We start from the raw sequence: 23276 nt of genomic DNA, 5'->3' as shown, positions 1-23276 counted from the left end.
TGTTTTTCACGAAGAACAGAGGAATGTGCAGTATTTCCATGGGCAGGATCACCAGCCTTTGGTATTAGAAAATGTTTTGGTTGCTTGCCAGAAACACTGATGTCTTTTCTGCTCTTCATACAGCTTAGATTCTCCAGCTGGTACAAGTGCCTCTGATGTCAGTTGACCTACATAAGCAGAGACCAGTTCAGGTAATTCATTATAATATTAATTTGATGTTCATATCTTCATGACTGTAAATGCAGTTACTCCTTTTCCCTTTGTTGTGGCTTTTTTTTTTTCATCACTGCAGCAGTCCCTGAAGGCTGTGGAAGCTCAGACACTGCTGAATGTGAGATGGCCCATTTTAAGCTGAGGTGAGTTTGTGACTCCAAGATTGAATGATGATATAAGAGCCAATATGTCTGTGCTCTTTCCGAAGCTGCTGCAATTGTGAGGAAGTCTTTTTATGGTGTACTTAATGTAGCTAGGCCAGTAAAGGTTCAAAGATCTCCTTAACTAAAGTTAATGGTACCATATGAGCTGTACAGCTAATTTTTAGAAGTCTTGAGTTGTTAAAAATAGAACAATTTTCTAAGGAAGTGGCAATGGTAGTGCAGAAGAGGCTGCAGTAGAGGACAGAAAGGTAAATGGACTTTCTGTTAAGAGTGTGAATGTGTTCTTTGAGATTGGATGGATTTGTTAATATGTGGCTTGGGAAATTTTATACAAGAATGCAACATATGCTGCATGTTGGCAATATGTTTATGTGAAAATGATTTCTTTTCCAGCTGAGGGTGTTCTGGTTATGCTTTTCTGCTGCTTTGCTCTGAGAACGTTTGACAAGAAATTGCCCTGCCACCCAAACTATCCCTGAGGGACTGTGCAGCCATTAGTAAGCACATTGGCTGCCTGGCATCTGCTCAGCTGCTCATCCCTATTTAAAACCCCTAATGAATATTGCAGCACAGAGTGGCTGTTACTTCTAGGACTATATCTTTCATCTGTGAATCACCTTTCCAAGTCTCCAGTGATTTTTCTAAGAATCCTAAGAGGCCGGAGGGGAGCGGGGGGAGGGGAGCGGGGAACTGTATGTTTAACTGCTGTGACAGACTGGTGGAGCTGGAATGCCCAGGAATCAGTTTTTAAGGCAGGTCTGCGGCCTCACCAAAAATACAAACTCAGTGTGAAGGGAATGCAGTAGTTGCAGTCAGGTCTCTGCTGAAATGCTGCACCACGATAAGGCTTTTTCTGACGGCTGTGCCCTGTGTCTCGTTTTCTTTTACTCAGAGCAGAACTGTTATCACGATTTTCACATTGTGTGTGACGGGTCAGTGCATCCACTCCTTTGCTCCCATCCGTTGTTCAAAGCTCAGTGTAACACCTCTTCCCTTCTGACTCTGATCGTGCTGGGTCGCAGTGGTTGCTGGTTACTTAGTCCCATAGCCCGTGTCCTGTCCCTGGGCTTCCCTGCTTTTGCCACCACTGTTGCTATGTCCAAGCCTCAAGCTTTCTAGAAATATTTTTTTTTCTTAACAATAACTTGTCTTTTATTTTTCTCCCGTTAGACGAGCATGAGTTTGGGAGGTGTTTTTGTTTCCTTCTCCCGGCCGTGGTTTACGCTGTTGGGGGTAACCGAGCACGCACCCCTGAGCCTGGGGGCGGAGGCTGTGTATGTCGGGCTTCTCGTCCGCACTGCTTGAGGCTCACGGCACTCAGGTTCCTATTCGCGGGATTTACACACCGAACTCTGAGGGCTCCTTGGACTGCTCCGAACGGGGCTTCCCCGCGGCTGCAGGCGGCGCGGGCAGGGCCGGGGCTCGGCTCGGTTCGGGAAGGAGCGGCCCGGCCCTACCCGCCAGCCTGACCCGCCGCAGCCGGGCCGCTCCCGGGAACCCCACGCGTGGGCTGCGGGGGATCCCTGAGCCCGGCGCTGCTCCGGGCGGCCCCGAGGGCCGGGGCCCCGCGAGGCGCGGAGCGACCTCCCCTCTCATGCCCTCGCCCACTTCGTCCCTCACCCCTTCCCGCTGTCGCGGAGGGCGCGGCCGGGTGAGTCAGCGCCGCGGGTGGGGGCTCCGGGGCGGGGAGCGCCCGCCCGACCCTACAAAACCCCTCCCGCGCCGCTGCCGGCCCCAGCCGACGCCGGAGCCGCCGCCAGAGCCGCCCTGCACGCCCCGGCCAGGTGAGCCCTCGCCGGGCGACCCGGGGCTGCCGGCGGAGAGCGGGGCCGGAGGGTGCGGGTCGGGTTACAGCGGAGGGAATGGAGCGGTGAAACGGCGCGGGGCAGTGATTGGGTGCGGGTCTCTTCGTCCGCTGCTGTGCCGTGGGCGGTTTCGCGCGGGGTCGGCGGGGCTGAGCTGTAAAGGTGGGCGTGCGGCGCGAAAGAGAACCGTCCTCGTACGGCGTCGGGCTTCCCCAGAAGCCTTCCTGCGAACGCGCGTAACGGTTCCGCAGAAGTAGCGATGTGGCCGCCAATTCGCTTCCCGCCCCGAAGCCTCGCTTGCCGTTTAAAGGCAGCGATCGCGGGAGGCTGCGGTGAAGGTTGTCTCGGAGAAGCCCCTAGCCCGGCGGGACGCGCGCGGCTTTGGGCAGCCTCCCCTGCCCCGCCCCGGGGCGCTGCCGGCGCCCGCAGCCCGGGGCCGCAGCGTTGCACGGGGCGGGGCCGGCTTCCCCGGGCTCTCCCCCGCCCACGGCGGCAGCGCCCGAGCCGGGCGTGGCCCTCGGGCCGCTCCGCGGCGGAGGTTCCGCTGGGGCCGCTCCCGCCTGAGCCAGCCCGGGTGCGCTTCCTCCTGCCTGAGCCGGAGGAGCGGAGCTCCGTATTTCAGCTGCAGAAAAACTTAAATGCTTTCAGGGTCGCGTACTTGTAGTGGGTTTAGTTCCTTTTACCTTGATGTTCTGATGTTCGTATTCGGATGCTGTATCTACACAGGGATAAATTGACCCTGGTGTGCAAGTTGAGAGTAAAAGAATCTTTCGGGACCTCTTCGCTGCTATGTGATCCCTCAGAGCTCCTTCTGCAGGAGCTGGCTGTGATAAGCAGCCTGGGTGTGCGTGGCTTGCATTACTGCATTACCTTTAAAACGTCAGAAAATGAATAACTCGAATTCAGTGGAATAAAGGCCCTTATTTTTGTGTGTGCGTAGCATCTTACTGGAATGGGACGTCTCCTGGGCTGGTAGTGGTGCCTGTGGAAGAGAGCACTTGAGAAGGGTCATGGTGGCATGGTTGAATGGTTTTATAGATCCTTTTCTTCACAGCTGGTTTGAGTAGTGACTTTGGATGTCCTGCTAAACCCGTACAGCACGCTCAGCAGGGAGGGGTCCTGGCCCATTTGTACCAGCAGTCAGCAGTATGCAATGAATGATTTTGAGCCCTTAATTCATTTACACGGAGGCATCACAGCTCCTCCCTGCTGCATCTCCTCCGTTGCCAGACTGCCTGCTGTGGAGACCTGACACGAAAGTGCTCTGAGTTACAGTTTCCATTCTCATTCTGGGGATGCCACTTCCTTGGCTCACACCATGGGAGCACCTTTTGCTCAGTTTCTGTCCACAAGGGTGGGTTAAATTCTTAAAATGGCATCTCTGCTTATTGGGCAATGTTGTTTGTGCATACCTGGCATGGCTTTTCCCTATGAATCATGGGGGGTGTTCTGTGTTTTTTTTTTCTCTGCTCCCCTGACTTTGTGCACCTGAGCTGTCCCTGGGAATCCAGATAGCTTCTACATGTGCTTTTCTGTCACCGAGCAGCCAAGGGAATGAGGCACTGATTACAGACTGGTCACAGTGTTAGAGTAGGTTTGGAGGTCAGATTGCTGGCAGTGGTGGTGGGGGGAGTCTGCTCAAAACAGTTACCTCCTTTAGTAGAATTCAGAATTGCGTAGATCGTATTTAGGAGTAAAACAAGTTGTAGAAACTTGCCTTAAGATACTGCCTTAAGATAAGTGTTAATTTATGTTAGGAGGGTAGAAGTCGATTGTTTCCAGTCTAAGACAGAACAAGTTAGTGCATGTACTTTCTATGTACCTGCTCAAACCCAACCAGAACTTGTCCAAACAGCGTCAGAATCAGTTCTCAAGTATGACAGCATTACAGAGCAGGGTGTGACAAGACATGCGTTTGTTCTGAGTAGAGATTTCTCTCTGCAGTTTCTTGCAGAAATGCATATTTTCTGTTGCCAACATGCTGCTGAGGAACGGGCAGTTGCTATAGCATTGTGTGCTGATGGCACAGACCTTCCAGCTCCAGCCCTACGTGAGGCTGTGATCATCCTGTTCTTGGAAGCTGTTCAAGTGCTTTGTTCCAGCACGCCTGATTCAGTGCGGTTTCTAATTGACTTAGAAATTGGAGTCTTGCAAAAAGCTTTGAGAAAGATTATACTGAGTCACTTTGCTTCGGTTCTCACTGGTGGTTTCTTGTTCTTTGTACCAAGGTAAGCTAAAGGACTGGAATTGCTCGTCTCTGGTACCAGTTGTAAAGCTGTCAGAGTACAAAGGTCTCATTGTTAGGCACTTCACTTTATTAAAATAAACACGAAGAATTTCACAGCGCAGAGATATGTCACCCACCTCTAACCAGTGTAGTTGTGCCAACAGCAAGCAGCAGCTTCTTGCTGTTTCTGCTGCCTATCTTTAGGCTGTGCTCGGTTTTGTTCTGAAGAGGGTTTATTCTCAAGTAAATTGACATTTTCTGCACTTTCCATTTCCCTTTTTCCTCCCTTGGGATCTTTCCTTCCCTTGAAATAGATTTGGTGTTTCTTACTCGTATACCTAGGTCACTTCAGAAGATAGAAGGCTTTCTCACTGTAAGCAAGGAAATGTGCAATTACTGCACTTACACTGAAAAAAAAATCAACGCACGTTTCTGCATTTTATTTCTGAAATTCAGAATTTCTCTGCTTTTCCCTCATAAAAGAATTAATAATAAGATGATTTATAGGTGTTAAAGCAAAAATTGTTTCTCTGGAGCTTTAAGCAGGTCTCTGCTATTTGGAAAATATTTCTAACCTCTTTTACTGCTCTCTGAGCTCTTGGGCTCAGATCCTGCTGTGGAGTGGAGGGGAATTTGGTTTGTCTGGGAAATGTGCCTGGCTGCCTAGCACTGCTTGCCTGAGAAAGCCCTGATAAAAGGGGAGCAAAGAGTGATTTAAAACAACAAAACACCCCCAGACCCCTTGAGAGGACATACCTGGGACTGTCTGCAGAGCAGCTGGGAGTGAGCTCAGAGGGCGTGGTAGCTGGCATGGGTTGGGGAAACAGGACTGCATGGAAATGAGGGGAAGAGCGCCCAGTGTGGCCAAGAATAATGCAATTTTTACTCCAGGCCCAGTTATCAGTTAGTTAACTGTCACTGATCTTGAGATGTCACTGATATTCTGTCATACCTTCCTATCAAGCCAGCTCTTTTCCCTGCTTGATTGCTGAGTTCTTGCAAATCAAGCTCTAGTTTAAAAGACCAGGTTACGTTTACCTGGTTGACTAACTGGATATGTGATGGGGAATATCTCTCCTCTCAGTAGAAGAATTTGTGAGCTGAGTTTTGGGTTCTACAGAAAGCCATTTACATATTGCCTTTGGCTTCAAATCTTTGGGAAAGAGAGGGAGACCCTTTCAGTTAAACAGCACTGCAGCACTGGCAAACTTCCCTGACCAGAAAGCAGAACTGAAAAAAAAGCAGTGTTGTAAAGTATAAACTTATGTTAATTTTTGTGGTGTAATTTGTTTTGAGGTTATTTTTTTCCTTATTTTCTTTGCATATCTTAGCAAGTTATTTTAAGGTTTTGGGAGGTGGAGAAGTGGTATTATTTTATGCTACAAGGTATTGCTCTGCCTGTCAGAGTCCTTGTTACGTAGGATCTAACAGTCGTGTTACCAGTGGGTGTTTGCAGACTTCTGGTCAGAATGAAAACCTCTCACGCATTATTTAATGGTTCTGTGTCTTGGAAGCACTGAGATCAGTGTTCTTGCTTGCAATTAGCAGGCTCATTGGATTGTGTTGGTTTCAGTGATGCAGTGTTTCAAGGCTGTATAACCTGTGGCTGTGACTAAATGTGTTTATGCCTACTTGTTTCTCTCCCTCCAGCATTCTGTCAAGATGTCTACTGTCCATGAGATTTTAAGCAAGCTCAGCCTTGAAGGAGATGTAAGTATTATTATTATTAGGTTTGTTTTACTTAGATGTCATATCTTTTCTTCCTTTACAGGATTTTCTTCCAGCAGTTGTGCTATGCTGTACGGTTTACAACATTCCACATTTTTCTTCTACTTAATCTTATCTTGGCTAAAGACTTAGTTGGTAGTGGTCTGCTTTCATCCACAGAGCTGCTATAAATGATAGGGAATTTGTGTGAGGTGACGAGATGTAATGACAGCTCACCCCACTGACCAGCAGCATGAGCAATATTCATGTGCTAGAGGATATATGAAAGAGAGCAGAGAGCAAACTGGCTGACTTGTTTGGTTGCCAAAGAGTGGAATGAGTTAAGGATGGTAAGAGCAGATGGTAATGTGTTTTTGTTGATCCCTTTAAAGCTTTATGCTTTGTTTGTATGTTTGGTTTTTTCTCCATTAAAAAAAGAGCACGTGATCTACTGGGAGTTGAAATACAGGGGTTCTTACTCTTGCAGTGCTTTTCAACAAAAGACAAACTGCCTTTGTGAAAAAAAAAAAGTTTCCTCAGCCCTCTCTCGTTTTTTGTTTAGAAAAGCCTGCAAAATCCTGTGTTGGTTGGGTATTTTCCACCACATGTGCACTTGCTCAGGAGTTTTATCAAAGTAGCGGGAAGCCGCACTTTGATTTCTTGTATTGCAACACTGATGGTAAGGTTAGCAGTGCAGCATCAAGATATTGTGTCATCAATCTGTGGTTCTGCAGTTGTTGCTGAAGAGGAAGTGAATCTCATCTGTGCATCATTTCATTGAGTTCCACTGGGGCAGCCAGCAGAAGTTTTCTGCCTTACCTGCATATATATTCATAGGCACTTGCTGTGTCTTTCGACACTGAGAGAGGATCTGGTACATACTGTGTGGAGGGACGTACAGTGGCTCTGACCAACCCCCAGATGGTTCTCAGCACAGGTTATGTGTTTTCTCAGTGTCTGATTTGGTCTCACAGTAAAACACTTTGTCCAAAAGACTCTCAGAACAAGAATGAGAGACATCCAGCTCTGCTAAGCTCCCCATGTGGCTTACATCAGGTTATCCAGCTATGGTTAAACAGGAGTGCTGTGTGGCTGTGTGTGCTGATGGGCTTTGGTTTGGGAATCTTTCAGGTGCATAAATTTCTCTGAGACAAAGAAGGTACAGTGGCTGTTGCCAGAGGAGTCTGTTCCAGATGGTGTGACCTCTACAGGACAGCATCAAATGTAGCAGAACAAACTTAGAATTTCTTTGTTAAATGTTGTCCTTTTTTTAATAATTTGCATGTAAAAAGACCCTCCAGATCTATAAAGATAACTTAGTACTGTTGATGAACTCTGGTTACTGTTGGAGTTAGGGACTGAAACAAATATTTCCAGGGATCCTTACCAAAAAGCTTAGTCATTGGTTCACTAAGGAAACAGCATTGGGCATTTCAGATGTTGGCTGCTATGCATCTCTGCTACAGTTTTAAGTCCCTACATTGAACTCACCGTGTTTCTCTGCTATTTATATGAAAATCTGTGGTTTAACTTAACCTGACCATGGAAAGTGATGTGAGCTAACGTGATACTTGCAGCACAGCAGCTGAGAAGACTTCAACTTCTATTCTATTGACCTGCTGTAGAAGCTAAGGGAGCACACAAGGGTCAGGAAACACAATCATGAGCAGCTGATACAATCTGGTGACTTCTAAAGCATTCCAGCTGTTTGCTTGGTACCTAGATATCCTCATATTCTTATCAGGGGTAATTTGAAATGTCATTCAGTTTTGTTAACCTCCTGGTGGTTAAACCAAGCATCTCAGGCACAGACTTTGAAGAGGTGGTAAGCTTGTCCTTTACAGCATAGGCTCAAAAAGATTTGGTCTTATGTTTAAGTTCCATGTGAAAGTCCACATGAAACTTGTTCTGACTTGTTAATTGTCCATCTTCCCCAGCTTTTTTTAGTTTAATCTTTAGTTTATATAATTGTAGCTTGGAATCCAAAGTAAAAATGTGGCTTCAAATCTAAAATATTTCAGACTTAATGCAACATATGCTTAAACCTTTGCTGAATTAGCTTTTCTTAATCATTTTCTTCTACTCTAGCCTGAAAGCACCAGACCTGAGAAAATCAAAGTTTAGTGAATAAATTTTACATGTGTTAGGTTTTTGCTGCAATCATATATAGTATCTGTTTATACGTATTCTTTTTTGAAAGGAGCATATCTCTGAATGGACTTTCAGACAATACACATCTGGAGAACAGAGTTTGGCAGCAGAATTCTGTCTTTATAAATACCAGCGGTAGTTCTTGCGTTTAAGAGTTTGGGTGGATAACAGTCAGCTGAGTGTATTAACTGCAGCGAGAACGGATTACATGAAAAAGCCCAAAGTTCAGTTTTTTTTCTCTTTTTTTTTCTTCCCTAGCATTCTCTCCCTCCAAGTGCATATGCCACAGTTAAGGCTTACTCAAACTTTGATGCTGACCGGGATGCTGCAGCCCTGGAAACAGCCATCAAGACCAAAGGTGAGGAGCATGGGCTGTGGCTTTGACTCTGTTTTTTAAGTTAGAACGCTGGCATGCAAATAAAAGGTACGGTATCTCACAACTGCCATGTTAGTGTCCTTAATCGAGATGGCTATTTTAGGAGATTTGGGATTTCTCAGACCTCGGTGATGAGATCTTGACAGAGTTAGATTGAACTTTTTTCTCTTGATTTCATCAGTGCTTCCAATTCCTCTACTTTTTTTGGCCCCTGAAAATGAAGTGGCAGCTTCTATGGCAGTCCTTTGAGACCAAGCTGTGAATGACCAGTTTCCTTGGGGTTGTTGGATTGGATATTTCTTCCTCCTTACAGCTGGCTGCTCCAAGCAGCTGAATAGGGATGGTTTGAATGCTTTTCTACTGTGTTTGGAACTGAATTATTATTATTGTAGAGGTATAAATTCTAGAAAGAACAGAATCTAGTTTCTGAAATGGCCCTGCCCCTGGAATACTGCGATACCATGTGGGAGTCCCCCACATCCCAGAACCAGGCTCCTCGTGTCTGTGCCATAATGGGAGACCGAGATTGAGTAGGGGAGATGCAGCCCCATGGAAAAGCCTGGCATACTGAAACGAGCAGGAGCACAGGGAATGTGAACTGCAGCCCCCAGGTAGTAGTACCTGTGTTGGTGCTTCTAGGGTATTGGTCCTTGTCCTGCTGTAAATGGAGAAAGGATGTGCCAGGCTTTCCAGACTTTTCTCCTTGCCAGAGAAGCAACGGCTGGACCCAGCTGGACCTGCCAAGTCTATTGCCTACATTTCAGGGGATGGAGACATTTAAAAGCCAAACAGTTTCTCATCAGAAAGAAATGCCAAGTCAGTGCCAGCAAAGCACATGTCTGACTTGCTACAAAATGCAGAATGTTGTCCTTCCCTAACAAACATTAGGCTTCCTTTCACAGGATTTCTTAATTTAGCTGGAGAAATATCTTACGTGCTTGTTAAAGGAGGTTCAGTTCTGATTTTCAGTCATTTTGTGGTCTGCTTTAAAAAGTCCTCTTACAAGAGAGGAGTAGATTTTTATTGCGTTTGGCAGAAAATGCTTTGTGCATGTGTAGACTTTTGTCAAGATTGAATAACGTTTTTTAAAGTGAGCAACGATGTCCATTCTTGTTACTCATGGATAGAAATGCACTGATGAACTCTAACCTGAAACTTCCAAAGATTATGGTGAACAAAGAAAAATGTTTGAGCAGCCCAACTGCTTCACCCCGCCTCAGCAGATGTGAGTCAGCATCCTGTCCATGCAGCGTGATTCCCAAGTGTGCAGGGCAAGCACTCATTTTTCCATGAAATGCCAGAGCAATGCATTAGCTCATATTTCCATCCTCAAAGCATTTGAATTAGAAACTTGGATGTAGTCATTTGTGGGTTTCTAATCTATTACAATTGTCATAAGGCTTGAAAATGTCATTTGGTTGTTTTGAATGCGAAGTATGGTTTAAATTTAAAATTCATTAAAATGCTTCAGAGATGGCTCTGTGCTGTAGCCCTCTCAAGGGCTGAAAGGCTGTGTGTGTATGCGTGGCTGTTCCTGGACTAGGAGAGTTTGCTTTCTTTTACACAGAGCACTCTAAAACACACTAGCTGTAGTTTATGGCTGAAGTGTGGAGTCAGCGTGTTTTCAAACCAAGATTTCAAACTAAGACAGATGCTGCTTTCCAGAGCTTTGACATTTGCAGAATGAGCTTGTTTGAGTGGGAGCGCGGATGTAGGTCTGCCTCAATAGGAGCTAAGGTCATGGAATACAGTATTTCATCATGAAAAATGTGGGCAAGAGGGAGAAATAAGTCTGAATATTTTGGACTCCTCTCCGTGTTTCATATTCTGTAACTATTGGCTAAAAGGCTTGTTGTGTGCACATGCTCTGAAAGTAATGCCTCCTATTTGTTTCCATGGAAACTAGAACAAAGAGCACAATAACGCTGTTTGACAGAGCAAACTCTCAGCTACTGAACACTCTTTTTCAACATTGTCACTACTATTAGCTGTGCATTTTTGCCAGCACTGAACAAGAGCCTGCATGCTGCACTCATGAAAATCTACATGGTTGAATGTGTTTGTCTTTCATGTTACTGTCACCATGGCTGAAATGCACCACCCACCACCTCGCTGTGCTCACACCCACCCTTTGGTCTCCACACACATTGCACAAGAGTCAGTGAATGTCAGCAGGTGCTTTTTTTCCCCACAGGGAGGATTTCAGTTCCGCATCTTTGGTTCATCTAGACTTCCCTGTCAGACACTGTTCCATCATTCTGCCCCGCTGCTGCCATCTGTCTCACAGCAACAGACTGGAATACTGGTGGGAAGGTTCAGCTTTTGCTGCCATACCACCCGCGTCCACCTCCAATGTCGTGGGCCAACATAATACAATAGGAGGCATTACTTTCAAAGCAGCCTTTGCATGTCTGCTGTGGTTGTCTCAAGCTGCTGTGAGGTTGCTTCTGGTAATAAGGAGTGTAAGTGTTGTGTGGGTTCTGGAAGGGATCTGAGTCCCACCAGTACCACTCCGTACTTCCTACTATTCACACAGATGTAGAAGAAGCTACTTGTGTTTGCTGTAGTAAATACAGAGACCTAGGTCAAAACGCCGGGCTTGGCAGGACATCTAGGTTAGAACCACCTGCTTGCTTCAGAGTCTGGCATGCAATTCACTGTGTAAAAATAAAAACAGAAAAAAGCCAGTTCTTCCAGTGTCAGAAAATAAACAGAAACCAACGCACAGCACGCCCTCCTGTTACGTTCTGAGCGAACACAGTGTGCTGATTCATTTCTGCATTTTTATATTTGGAGTGTTAGTTAAGTGACAGACGTGGATTACAAAACATAGCCGCTTTATGAAGAAGCCTTCAGTGAAAACACTCATGAATGGATGTGCACGTTTGCATCAGTTTTAAAGCCTCTGTTTTTGAGCAAGTTTCTTCGCAGAGTTCTGACTGACTGAGCACAAGTGTAGCAGTAAGCAAGCAGCGAAGCAGGTTGTGGTGAGACTTTGCTGATGCCTCTGCGTGCCTCAGCTCACTGAGATCTTCACTGCATTGGAAATTTGGGCTGTCTTCAAGGCCAGGATGTTACACCTATCAACTAATAAGAGCAGTTGAGCTCTGCTCCAGAGTGCACATACGCTGTGTTTTGAGTGCCAGAGAACGAGCTAATACGAAGAGAAGAGAAACAAGAAATGTGTTTTAATTCTTTATCTTATGTCTTTGTAGGTGTGGATGAGGTTACCATCATCAACATCCTGACGAACCGCAGCAATGAACAGAGGCAGGATATTGCTTTTGCCTATCAGAGGAGAACAAAGAAGGTAGTGAAATGTGCAGAAATATCAATTATTTGATGTTTTTCATGCGGATCGTTAGATTTCAGGTCCTGTACAACTAGCTGTGGGTAAATGAGACCGTACTGTTGGGTTTACCTTTTCACTGGTAGCACAGATGCATTTACTTTGTCCAAATCTGTTGAAGATTTCCCAGTGCATGCAGGGTGGCATATCTGCCTGCTAGCCACCAGACGCAGTAGTGAAAAGCCATTGGCAGGGAATGGCTCAATTTGAGGCAGAGGTGAGTGAGGAGGGGAGGAGGCTTTAGAGGAACTTATTTGTTTTTTTTCTTTTAAGGCAACTTAGCACCAGGAAAACATTCTATTTCTGTTCACAAAGATAGCTTAAATGAGAAAGGGCTGCGATCAGTTGTGCTGAAGGTGCTGTAGACATGGAACAAAGTGAAATAATGAGCTGAACTAGATATGATCTTGTCAGAAATGTATGCACCCATCTATTGATGGGAAGAAATCTGTAAGATATGTGCAGCAGTTTGCATAATGAGTCTTCCTGTCTGGAAGGCAAGAGATGTTCTCTTGGCTTTTGAAGTTGAGAGTCTACTATAACTTAAGTTTTATGCCCACATAGAAGAAGAAATTTGTGTAGAATTGGGATTATGATGAATGTATCTCTTTCAGGTTTGCCAGACCCCAAACGGTAGTCCTCCAATAGCAGCCCAGAATGCACATCCAAATGTAATTCTAGAGTTAAAGTTTGGAAATTCACCAGCTTTGTGCATGGCTGATACAGGCACATCGTACATGCAGAAGCACGTACCAGGTGGATGCATGCATGTGTTCGCACATCTGCACCTTGACAGGCACTCTCTTGTGAGCACCGGGGGAACTTCCCCTATAAGCTGGATTCTTGTAATGAAGTGTCACACGAAGCTCTGTTAATGTTTTGCATGACTGTAGAAATGCACAGTCAAGAAAATCTACAGCTTCTTTCATCTAAGAGTTCTCTCTTCCTTTGCCTTTTTTCTTTGCTTCAACCCAAGAACAAACTGAATTCATCAAGTATAACAAGCGCCAAAGGATAAGCAACTGTAAAACTAATGAGAATGTGCAGTAGAAACCACTCAGTGAAACAAGCAATTGAATGTTAAGAGAGGAGGAAATGAAGTAGAGAAAGACATACCTTGAACTGATATGTATGTTTCAGGGCAAGTATCTCATGGATTTCTTTGGCAGTGTGTTGCACTAGGCTGCTCATTTTGCTCATTACAGCTGCTCGTTTTGTATACTGTTGAAATAGTTCATTATTATAATCTGCTTCCGTTCCAGTGAGTTGAGCTAGGTTTAATGGGAGCTAGTGGTAATCTTGGAGAACAGTTTGATTTGTGCAGTCCTTCCCTATTACCAATGAAGTACCATTGACTACTGGGCAGTCTGCATTTAGGTCTCACCAAAACTTTATGTGCATGGAACACTGGATCCAAATCTGGGTTAGTGTATCTCTTGCACTAAAGCAGCTGGATGTCCAGAGCTCTCTGTCTTGTTCAGTCAGTGTAGTACTTGCATGCAGTGTTACCGTGTATTAGTGTTCTGGATTAAACTGATGACTTTGGAAACAAACTAAGTGCCCTGGCTGTTACCTCTCAGGTATAAACCTATCTGCAGCTTAGCTGAGGTCACTTTCTCCTGCAGTTCTCCCCTGTCCCTCAGCCTCACAAATTATTAGTGCAAAAAGCAGTGGCTCTTTTCTGTGTGCTTCATAGTTAACTTCATCTCAGGGACAATATTGGCCTGTGTGGACCCTGAACCTGATTCCAGAGGTTTGAACTTTGGAGCTTTACTATAATGAAGCTGGTGCTGGCTTTAGTCAGGTTGCATCTGAACCCTTAAAAAATGAAATGGCACTGACTTTATTTGCTGCAGATTTGCATGCGTCCTGTGAATGTGCCTGACTGTTTCTTGTCCTAGGACTGACTGACAGTTAACAGTGCACTTAGGATACACAATTCTGATTGTTTTCTTCAAGTTAGAGATAATTTTTCTGCTTTCAGAGATAGTTGTTTTCCTTCAGCCAGCTATTTAGGAACTGGGCCTTTCCAGTGGAAAAATTGTGCCATTGGTTTCCAACTTCTCAGCTATTACAGGGTTGCAGTAATAGGAAAAACACAAACAGTATGGTGGTACAGGAAAATGTACGAATGTATCACGGGGAAGCGCTGAGTGCAGATCAGGCTCAGATCCATCAGTGCTTATTAGATCTAATGAAATGTCAGTGCTTCAAGACTTGAGCTGAGCAGTTGGATCAGACATCTTGAGCCACTTGGATGTCTGTGCATTGTGCTCCGCAGCACTCTGCCAGCCGCCGGTGAATTTCTTATTTTCAAAGGATAAGAAAATCTCCATTTGCCCTAGCTTCTTAGGCTCTCACAAAACAAAAGCTCTCTGTGTTCCTTTTCCTTGTCAGTTGTGTAAGAAACACCGTGGCAGACTTGGAGACTTGAAGTGCTACAGGCTAAATTTTCTGGAGATCAGAAGTCAGCCTTAATTTTTTTCTTCCATCTTCCCTCCTTTATTTCACAGGAACTTTCTGCAGCACTTAAGTCTGCTCTGTCAGGTCATTTAGAGGCAGTGATTTTGGGCTTGCTGAAGACACCATCACAGTATGATGCCTCTGAACTGAAAGCTGCCATGAAGGTAAATGGGCTTTGAAATTTTAATGTTATTCTGGTGTCACCATCTTAAGAAAGAATATGGCCTTTGTATCGAAGGCCACAGCTCTCAAATATGTCCACTGTTCTGTTTTTTGTTTTGTTTTTGTACTACAGTTCACGTATACATTTGCATGGCATACAAAATCTGAGTGTGAAATAAAAGAAATTCTGGGACCGTGTGATTTTGGAAGTGTTAATTAAATCCTCTTTTTAGGGAAAAATTACACAGTTAGGAATAACTGATAGGCTGCTCTGGCTGCTTGCTGCTCTTATTACTGCTCATAAAGATAATGTATGGGTTCATAGTACAAAGATGCGTAAGGGAGCGGCTGTTACATCCTCAGCCAGCATTTGTAGACTGAAAAAGCAGTTCCCACTTTCTGGGTCATTTTGCTGATTTTGAAAGAACATCCTGGACCAGACCTGCCTCTGCATGGAGTATGAGGAGGAGGAGAACGTGATGATGAGACATAAAAGCAGTGTTGGAGAAGCAGCACAGCAGTGACTTAACTGAGTTCAGACCCCTACATTCACAAGCAAGCATGAAATAGATGGCAAGTCCAGAAATATCTGCACTGCCAGCCACTAGAACAAGACTTGGAGCAGTGCTTATGCCTGTGCTTTAACCTTGCTAAGCAAGCATATGTTTGGGAGTTTGTATTTAAAATCAACCCTTAACATTTCTGCTTCTTGATTAGGTTGATTATTTATTGATTGATTGATAATTAAAAGCAAGCATTAAAAGATATTTGCTGGAACTTGTTACAAGACAAATAGGTGATGGATTAGTTTGTCCAAATAATGAAAAATGAGTAGAAAAAATGCCAGTATGGAGATGGTAATTGGAGGCCAGATCCATTCCTCCAGCAATCAGGTGCTGCCCTCTTCTGGTTTAAGTATATGCTATGCATAATTTGCTGTAAATCTGGTTTTTCTTCTTTTGTTTCCATTTATTTTATATTTGATTTGTTTAGGATGGCCATATACTTACACAGAGTATCTGCTGCTTTTACAGCCTGTATCCCGTGCCGTTACTTTATTGTAGCCATAGGAATAGAGTATTATATTCTCTTTGTAAATCAGATATTCTCATCAACCAAGCACTCAGTCAAATCAATGTTCTGAGTTTGAGCTTAAGTTTGAGTTGATAGTGTTCTTAAATTACAGCTGTCACGTGGAAATCAAAGTTGGGTAAAGAAAAGCCATCACTGAAGAGTTACTTATTTTTCTTGGATATATTCTTACAAAATGCTTAGAAAACACATAAAAAATCTTCAATTTTGTATTGCTCCGAAGAAAGCTTTCCTAATTCTCTTATCTGTGATCCATTTCTATAGAATTATTACATTTTAGTTCTCTAGTTGTTTCCAAGAAGGCAGTAGTTTTTCATGTAATTACCTCAGTTTTCCAAATGTGAGGCATGAGAATTTTCCCAGGATGTTACCCTGCACATTTCTCTCACAGTTCTGTGCAAATGTTGCCAGTTTTTTGCCAGATACCAAACACTCTGTTGAATAGAAGCTTAACAAACTCATAACAGCACACATCAGAGGTTTTTTCCGCCTGCTCTTGATGATGAAAGACAAAGACATCGGGATCAGCATTAACACAGTTCACTGGGAGGCAGAAACAAAAACAAATGCAGTCTATTCAAAGAAAAGTTTCTTTTCAGAAAACTAAAGTATCTGTCTGCCAGATGGCTTTACTAACCAGTAACTCAGATATACTCAGTGCTTATTGGATAGGAAAGAATCTTCAACTTAGCCAAGTAAATCTTCTATTTAAAGTGATCTTTCGGAGGCTTCAGTCCCACTCCAGGAACAAGGTTATTGTGATGTTGTTAGCAAAATACTCTTTTACTAGCAAAATACTGTTTTATTTTTATGTGTTTTTACATAAAGTAACTGAGCAAGTTTAGAGCACATTGATGAAATCATGTTATTCTGGAGTATGAAAGTTCCTCTAAGGTTTAACTGATAGCTGATGCATTTTGATGTAGTTTGTTACTTTCTTTTAGTGCTAATACCTATCCTGTTTCTAAAATGGCAGTATTGCTGCTTAGTTCAGAGTCCTCTTTCTTCATTAAGTTTATTTCAGCCATGCAGGAAGGTAAACAGCAATCTTATTTCTGCAAGTTGGACCTTGATCACAAAAACTGCTTTTGGAATGACATTTCAACCCATTCTGCTTATTTTTATATATATATATATGCATGTATCATCCCAAATACATTGTTATTTCTTAATATATCTAATAGTAATATTGTTTGAAATAATGAAATGTCCTTAAAATATTTTGAAACCGTTCAAGTACGTCTGTGCATTCCTAGCATCTAACTTTTGTATGCGTGTGTTCCAGGGTCTGGGAACTGATGAAGACACGCTCATTGAAATCATTTGCTCACGCACAAATCAGGAGCTTTATGAGATCAATAGAGTCTATAGGGAAAGTAAGTTTATTTTGAATGTTTCTGTGTAGTATGTATGTACACGAGGTTGCTTGGCTAAGTTCCCCTTAGTGTTGTTTTGATTGAGATTCTTACACCACATCTGCTCTTTCTTTTGTATGGGGGCATAAGACATTTTGTACTGACATCTTGGATGTGTTTATAGTTTAATCTGTTGCTTGGTAGCAAACAAATTGGAGATGATTTACTACTCTTTTGTAAGATACAGGCGTTCTGTGCAGAGTGACAGAATAATGATGACATACTTATGGATTGTAGGTTCACTTATGTAAGAAGTAGGTAAACCTGAGATCCAGTGAAACATGTTTGTAAGTTTATTTGGGAGACTTGCCAGGAAAGACATGAAGTAAAATTTCACAGAAGCGTGTATTTTCTTTTTTTAATTGTTCCAAAGCATTTTATCTGATTTCAGGAGTAATTCTTACTTTGTTATAAGAAGATATGAGTATGATATAAGATCCATCCTCAAAAATGTTCCCTTCTTTAATATTCATTACATTTTTACATTGACTATTCCGGTTACGTTCATCATAATAAGTAGTGCAGCTGTCAGTACCAGTTTGTTTCCCTGAACTTTCCAACTGAGCTCACCAGAAGTAGACTGAAATAGAGAAAACTGCTGTCTGTTAATACATAACTGTTGTCCAGCAATTCTGCTAAGGTATGGCTGAATCGAAAAGGACAAGCAAAATCAGTGAGGTCTTAATGATGCATACTGAAAGAAAAGCATATTGGTAAAGTGAATGTTGCCACAGATGAGATTGCTGCTGAACAGGAGGCAGGAAGTGATTTTGTAGCAGTGATGTTGAGACACATACTGAAATCTCATGTAGAACTCCTTTGTTAAATGAAAAAAAATCTTCTGTTTTCTAGTGTACAAAACAGAGCTGGAAAAGGACATCATATCAGACACATCTGGTGACTTCCGCAAGCTGATGGTTGCCCTGGCCAAGGTAGAGCTTCATATTCTTCCACGTTTTTCCACTTTGCCCATTGGTAGCTCACTGATGATTGGCAGTAAAACAACTGGATTTCTAATTCACCTTAAAAATTTTCTTGTTTCAGTTCAAATAAATAAAACAAAAATTGAAGGGCAGTGTATTTTGACAGTGACACTCTTCATAGCATCTTTTTAATGCAGATGAAACATGCTCACTTAGCAAATACTGATTAGTTGCTGATTAGTGAAATATAGGAAATTGCTTGTAATCTATTAAACTTCTTCTAAAACCTGCTATCCTCATTTGAAGGGCAAAAGGTGTGAAGATACTTCTGTGATTGATTATGAACTGATCGACCAAGATGCCAGGGTAAGTGCTGGTAATGGTCACTAAGTGTCTTAAGACGGTGAAACTTTGGGGGACATTCAGAGAGCAAATGCTGTGAGAATGAAAAGAATTTATGAAAGCAGATGCTTTTATTTCAGATTTGCCTTGCATAGCAATGTGTGAACAATATTGAGGTATCTGCTGTTTGTGGTCCTGCTAGCAGTTTTCACGGGATACTTGCCCACCAGCATCCATACAGAAGCACTGTGGTATTTCCTGTAGGCAAACAGAATAAGGGATGTTGTAGCAGAAGGAAGTGCATGCCTTGTGAAGAGTGGTGGCAGTCAACCAATTACGAAAGATTAAGGAAGAGGTAGCATTGAACTTAGAAGCTGCTAGTGCTGTTGATGATATCTGTACTTTACCAAGAGCAGATCTGCTAAAAAGCTAAATTTGGAGCAAAAGCTGTAGAGGTAAATAGAAAGTAATTAGTCTTAGTTACAGTGTAGATCTGTGTACCGTGGCCTTGGTGATCTGACAGTGGGTCTCTCCCGCTGGCACAGCTCCTGTAGTTCTGTTTTTCCAGTACAAAAATGGTGTGTGTTTGAAATGGCTTTTCGTGTAACTCATGATTTTCTTTCTTTACCCAGGAACTCTATGATGCTGGTGTCAAGAGAAAGGGAACTGATGTTCCCAAGTGGATCAACATTATGACTGAAAGAAGTATTCCGCATCTGCAGAAAGGTACAATTTAAAAGACAGATTCACTTTTTTTTTTCCCCTGAAAGAAAATAATAGATTGAAGTGATAACTATCTGGATGTGTTAACCTCACAGTTTCACTGTGTGTAGATCTCTTTATTTTTATACTGACATACCATTAAACATCAGTGGCACGTTTACACTGATAACAGTAATGTTACAAATCTAGAAAACAGGGCTGCGTGAGTCCTTGAAAGATCCCTTAGCTTTTCATTCTGTCCTAGGGTAGATTAGGTATATCATGTGTTCCAACCTGACGTTCAAAGACAGCAAGAGCAGCTTCTGTCAGAAAAACATGGGAAAGCCATTTGAAGATTTTTCTTTTCAGGAAGTAAATCACTGTTGTTTTAAAAAATACTAGTGACACAACTGATATTGTATGTTTTGAGATAATGGAGGTGTTCAAGGAAAACAAAAAGATAATAGCATGGGAACAGTACCTTCAGCTGGATAACTTGGGCTGTACGTAAGAGACAGTTCCCAGAAGGACCTGGACAGCACATTGCTCTCTCTGCATTTTTTATTTGGGTGGTTACTTTTAACTGTTCCTGGTTTGGTTTTGATTTGAACTGTTTGCTTTCTTGTAATAGTGTTTGAAAGGTACAAGAGCTACAGCCCATATGATATGTTGGAGAGCATCAAGAAGGAGGTTAAGGGAGATCTGGAAAATGCTTTCATTAATCTCGGTGAGTTTCCATAAAATAAAGACAATGTGTAAATATTTTATCAGCACTCTTGCAGTGTACTGTGATGAAAATAGGGCCAGCTTCCTCTGTGTGTCCAGAGAAAGAAACCGGAAGGGATGGCATTATTGGATTTGTTTGTGTATGTTAGGATGTTCCAGGTAGTGAGAGGTAATGTACTTTGGCCCTCTGCAATATATTACTTGCTTTCCAAATGACAGTGAAAATGCATGTGTCCTGTGATCTGTTGTTAGTTTCAGTTTCTTCTGTACAGAAGCTTAATGCTTGTTTCTCCCAAATAAAAAGGTTGAAACTCTAGCTGCAAGCATTAATTATTCAACATGGATAGGCTGGAGAGCGAGCAGTGTGCGTGTGAGGAAAGACAGGCTGTGCAGGATACCAGAGGCTAATGAAAGAGCTGGCTTTGCTCTGAATACTCTGAAATAAGGGTTAGGCAGGTGGGGGTGGCTGCTATTGAAGATGAGAATGTATAGAAAGTTGTCAGGTTTCACAGGACATTTGTTAAGAGGAGAATCCGTTTCAGGCTAAGGGAGAAACAAGCTGTTTAAGGCAAGTGCAGAATCAAGTCAGCTCAACCTTGAAAGGGACATTTCTCACCTATTAGCATACAGTGAACGTTTTCAGAAAGAAAGGTTGCTTATAAAAGCGAAGGATGGACTTAAGAGTGAATTGTGTGGAGGAAGGTTAGCCTTCTGAAATCCTACTAGCAGTAGAGAGAAATATTTCTCAGATTGCAAGCATTCGTGCTTCAGTCACAAGCGTAGCCATCCAATTTGTAAATGACAATTCTGGTAAAAGCAATTTCTCTTTGTCCCTTTCTGGGGAAACTTTTGGTGAATACCTTATTTGACAGCTCATGCCTTTGAAAAGGCTCCCAGCTTATGTGTTCTGTTCCTCCATGGGCAGGATACTTACCTATTTCTTGCATCTCTCTCTTCAGTTCAGTGTATTCAGAACAAGCAGCTGTACTTTGCAGACAGGCTCTATGATTCCATGAAGGTAAGGAAGACTTCATTTTAATCTTCTAACCATTGTTTCATCAGATTTTTCATCCTTAGATGGTTTTATTTATGTGATACGTAATCAGCATGTAGATAAGGAATGATGGCTTCGTATTGATCACAAGCATTCTTTAATAGCTTAATTCATAGGCTATCTATTGATATGCATCTAGAAATACAGGGAAGAGTCATACAATAATTATCTTCATTATGTCAGTTTATTATAATTACCAAAGTTAGATGCATCTTTTGAAAGTAAACAAGCTGATAGCAGAAAATCTATTTACTGAAATGGAAAAATAATGATTTAATTATTTAAGGCAGATTTATGCCTTAAAACATTTGTTAAGAGCAGGTGAGGAAGAGAAATACATTATGACAGGCATTAGGCAACAACGTGAAGACCTCCCGGAGAGCCAGAATTGTGGCTTCTGGTATAGGCTGGTATCTGCAGGTTAGTCAGACACTCGCTAACTGCTGAGAGAGGTATGTTCATGATCAAATTCCTGGCACACAAGAATGACCTTGGTTAGGAGGTTTCATTAATTGTACCTTTTACTGATGCTACTCAGCTGCCTGTAGTTGGCTGTGTTTCCACCAGTTTCAGTGTCCTTTTACATGGTTCATCTGTTAATGTTCTAAATGTCAATGTGCTCACAGGGCAAGGGAACCCGTGACAAGGTCCTGATTCGGATTATGGTCTCTCGCTGTGAGGTTGACATGCTGAAAATTAAGAGTGAATTCAAGAGGAAATACGGAAAATCCCTCTACTATTTCATCCAGGTAAGTTTTCAGCATTCTGTGTATATTGATTGTACAGATCTTCTAAGTCTTTCTCTTTGGTCTGATTCCACCATTAAAACTCATGTGAGGTATTTTAGATGATGCAGTAAGAATAATTGTCCATTACCACGCAGAGTTGAAGAAGTTTTGTAGTCTACCACTGTTACAATTCCTGGCAGCCATTTGACTGCCAAAGGGAACCTTTCCCCAATCAGTTGCCATGTTACAAACAAAAATTCAGTTCACCTGTCTATTCCCAGACCAAAAGAAAGGAAGAACTGTTCTGCAATTGCTGCATTAACATAGATCTAAACTGTTGCTTCCTTTCATTCTAGTGCCTAAGGAGCAGACTTCTGTATAGCTGATTTTTGTCCATTTGTGTGATTTTAGGAAATATTAAGTGGTAGGTTTTATTTAATTGGGAATACATGACAAGAGCTTGTGCATCTGTTGGCTTTCTACCCACCTTAATACTGACCTACACGTAGTTACATCAATACCTTAAGCCCAAATCTTTTCCCGAAGTAAGATGTGAATTTGAAATTATAAGTACAATTTTGAAATAGTGAATGTACGGGAAAGTTTTTGTGGTGATCAGTGAGAAGGAACAGAATCAAGTCCTTCAGCTTTCTTTTGTAGTCTTGGTTGTGTTTTGTTTTTGTTTTTTCTCCCTTTGTGGCCTTGCACATATGTTGTGAGAATGATAATTATTTGAATTCACACACAAGTAAAACTTGGTCTAGGTTAGTTTCCTCCAGGCTAGCAAGGCTTCAGTTGTGAAAATCAATTCAGTCCCACAGGTTTAGAATATAATGTGTATACACTTATATTTCGTAGCTGTTTCTCATGCACATTTTGCATTATTTTTTTCCCCTTTATAGCAAGACACAAAAGGTGATTACCAGAGGGCGCTGCTGAACCTGTGTGGTGGAGAGGACTGAAAGCTGTGATGGGGGAAACGGAAATGCAGAGATGTGCCTATTCTGCTCTTCATTTTACTGTAACCTTTAACAAAATCCAGTCGCCATGCAAACCCTGACCTGCCTTTATACCTGCCACACCAACTGACGCTGTGCTCTTCCCAGCGCTGTCTGTGCTCAGCAGCAGCGCTCTGCTTGGCCATGCCAGAGTTCCTAACAGCGTAAAGCCAGAGAAACTAACATTCCCCAGAGATAAGGGTTAAAAGTGCTTGTGGAGAATGCCTTTGTGTAATGTTTCTAATAAAACATAAATAAAACACATGTACTTCTTTCAGACCTTTAATCTGAAAACTTGGTGATCAAATGATGCTTATGCCAACCCTTTTTTTTTTCTTTTTTTTTCCCTGTCTGTACTTCGTTACCTATAGCTGAAATCTCAAAGCCTTTCCCGTTTAGTGATTTTTTTTTATTAGTAACAAAGCCATTCTTGTGTTTTGTTTTGTGTTTTTTTTCCACACATAGGTGACAGCAAAACCCCAAGCCTCACCTATATGTGTTATCTGTATATAATTGAAGGGGTGAATGCATTAAAGTCCCATTTAGATGCTTAGAAATGACCCATCAGTAACATGACAAAGGAAGGGAGCCTTCCTGAAGCCACCCAGCACTGCAGCAGTGCATGCTGCTCAGCCCTCTCAGGAGGCAGCTTCCCGCCCTTTTTCCTCCCTGCCCTTCC

General features: G+C 42.7%; 1 protein-coding gene across 2 annotated transcripts; it reads left to right on the top strand.

Moving 5' to 3' along the window:
* The first annotated feature begins 2058 nt into the window (after positions 1 to 2058).
* ANXA2 (annexin A2) lies at positions 2059 to 22876 on the top strand. Of its 2 annotated transcripts, none has more exons than XM_065733499.1 (13): positions 2059 to 2161; positions 6060 to 6119; positions 8526 to 8625; positions 11859 to 11953; positions 14506 to 14619; positions 16995 to 17085; positions 17977 to 18056; positions 18354 to 18413; positions 19022 to 19115; positions 19723 to 19818; positions 20777 to 20835; positions 21498 to 21620; positions 22502 to 22876. In XM_065733499.1, the coding sequence occupies exons 2-13, from the start codon at positions 6072 to 6074 to the stop codon at positions 22559 to 22561; spliced, it is 1020 nt and encodes a 339-aa protein (XP_065589571.1). In that variant the 5' UTR covers positions 2059 to 2161; positions 6060 to 6071; the 3' UTR covers positions 22562 to 22876. The 2 variants fall into 2 exon arrangements, with proteins under 2 accessions (XP_065589571.1, XP_065589572.1); XM_065733500.1 differs by lacking the exon at positions 2059 to 2161 and adding an exon at positions 2588 to 2591 and having other exon boundaries at positions 6056 to 6119.
* The last annotated feature ends 400 nt before the right edge of the window (positions 22877 to 23276 follow it).

This window comes from Cyrtonyx montezumae, unplaced genomic scaffold (genome assembly GCF_038088225.1).
Source record: "Cyrtonyx montezumae isolate F1298 unplaced genomic scaffold, pur_monq_1.0 scaffold_17, whole genome shotgun sequence".
NCBI classification, from domain to species: Eukaryota; Metazoa; Chordata; class Aves; order Galliformes; family Odontophoridae; genus Cyrtonyx; species Cyrtonyx montezumae.
This window is presented reverse-complemented; position numbering and strand designations above follow the sequence as displayed.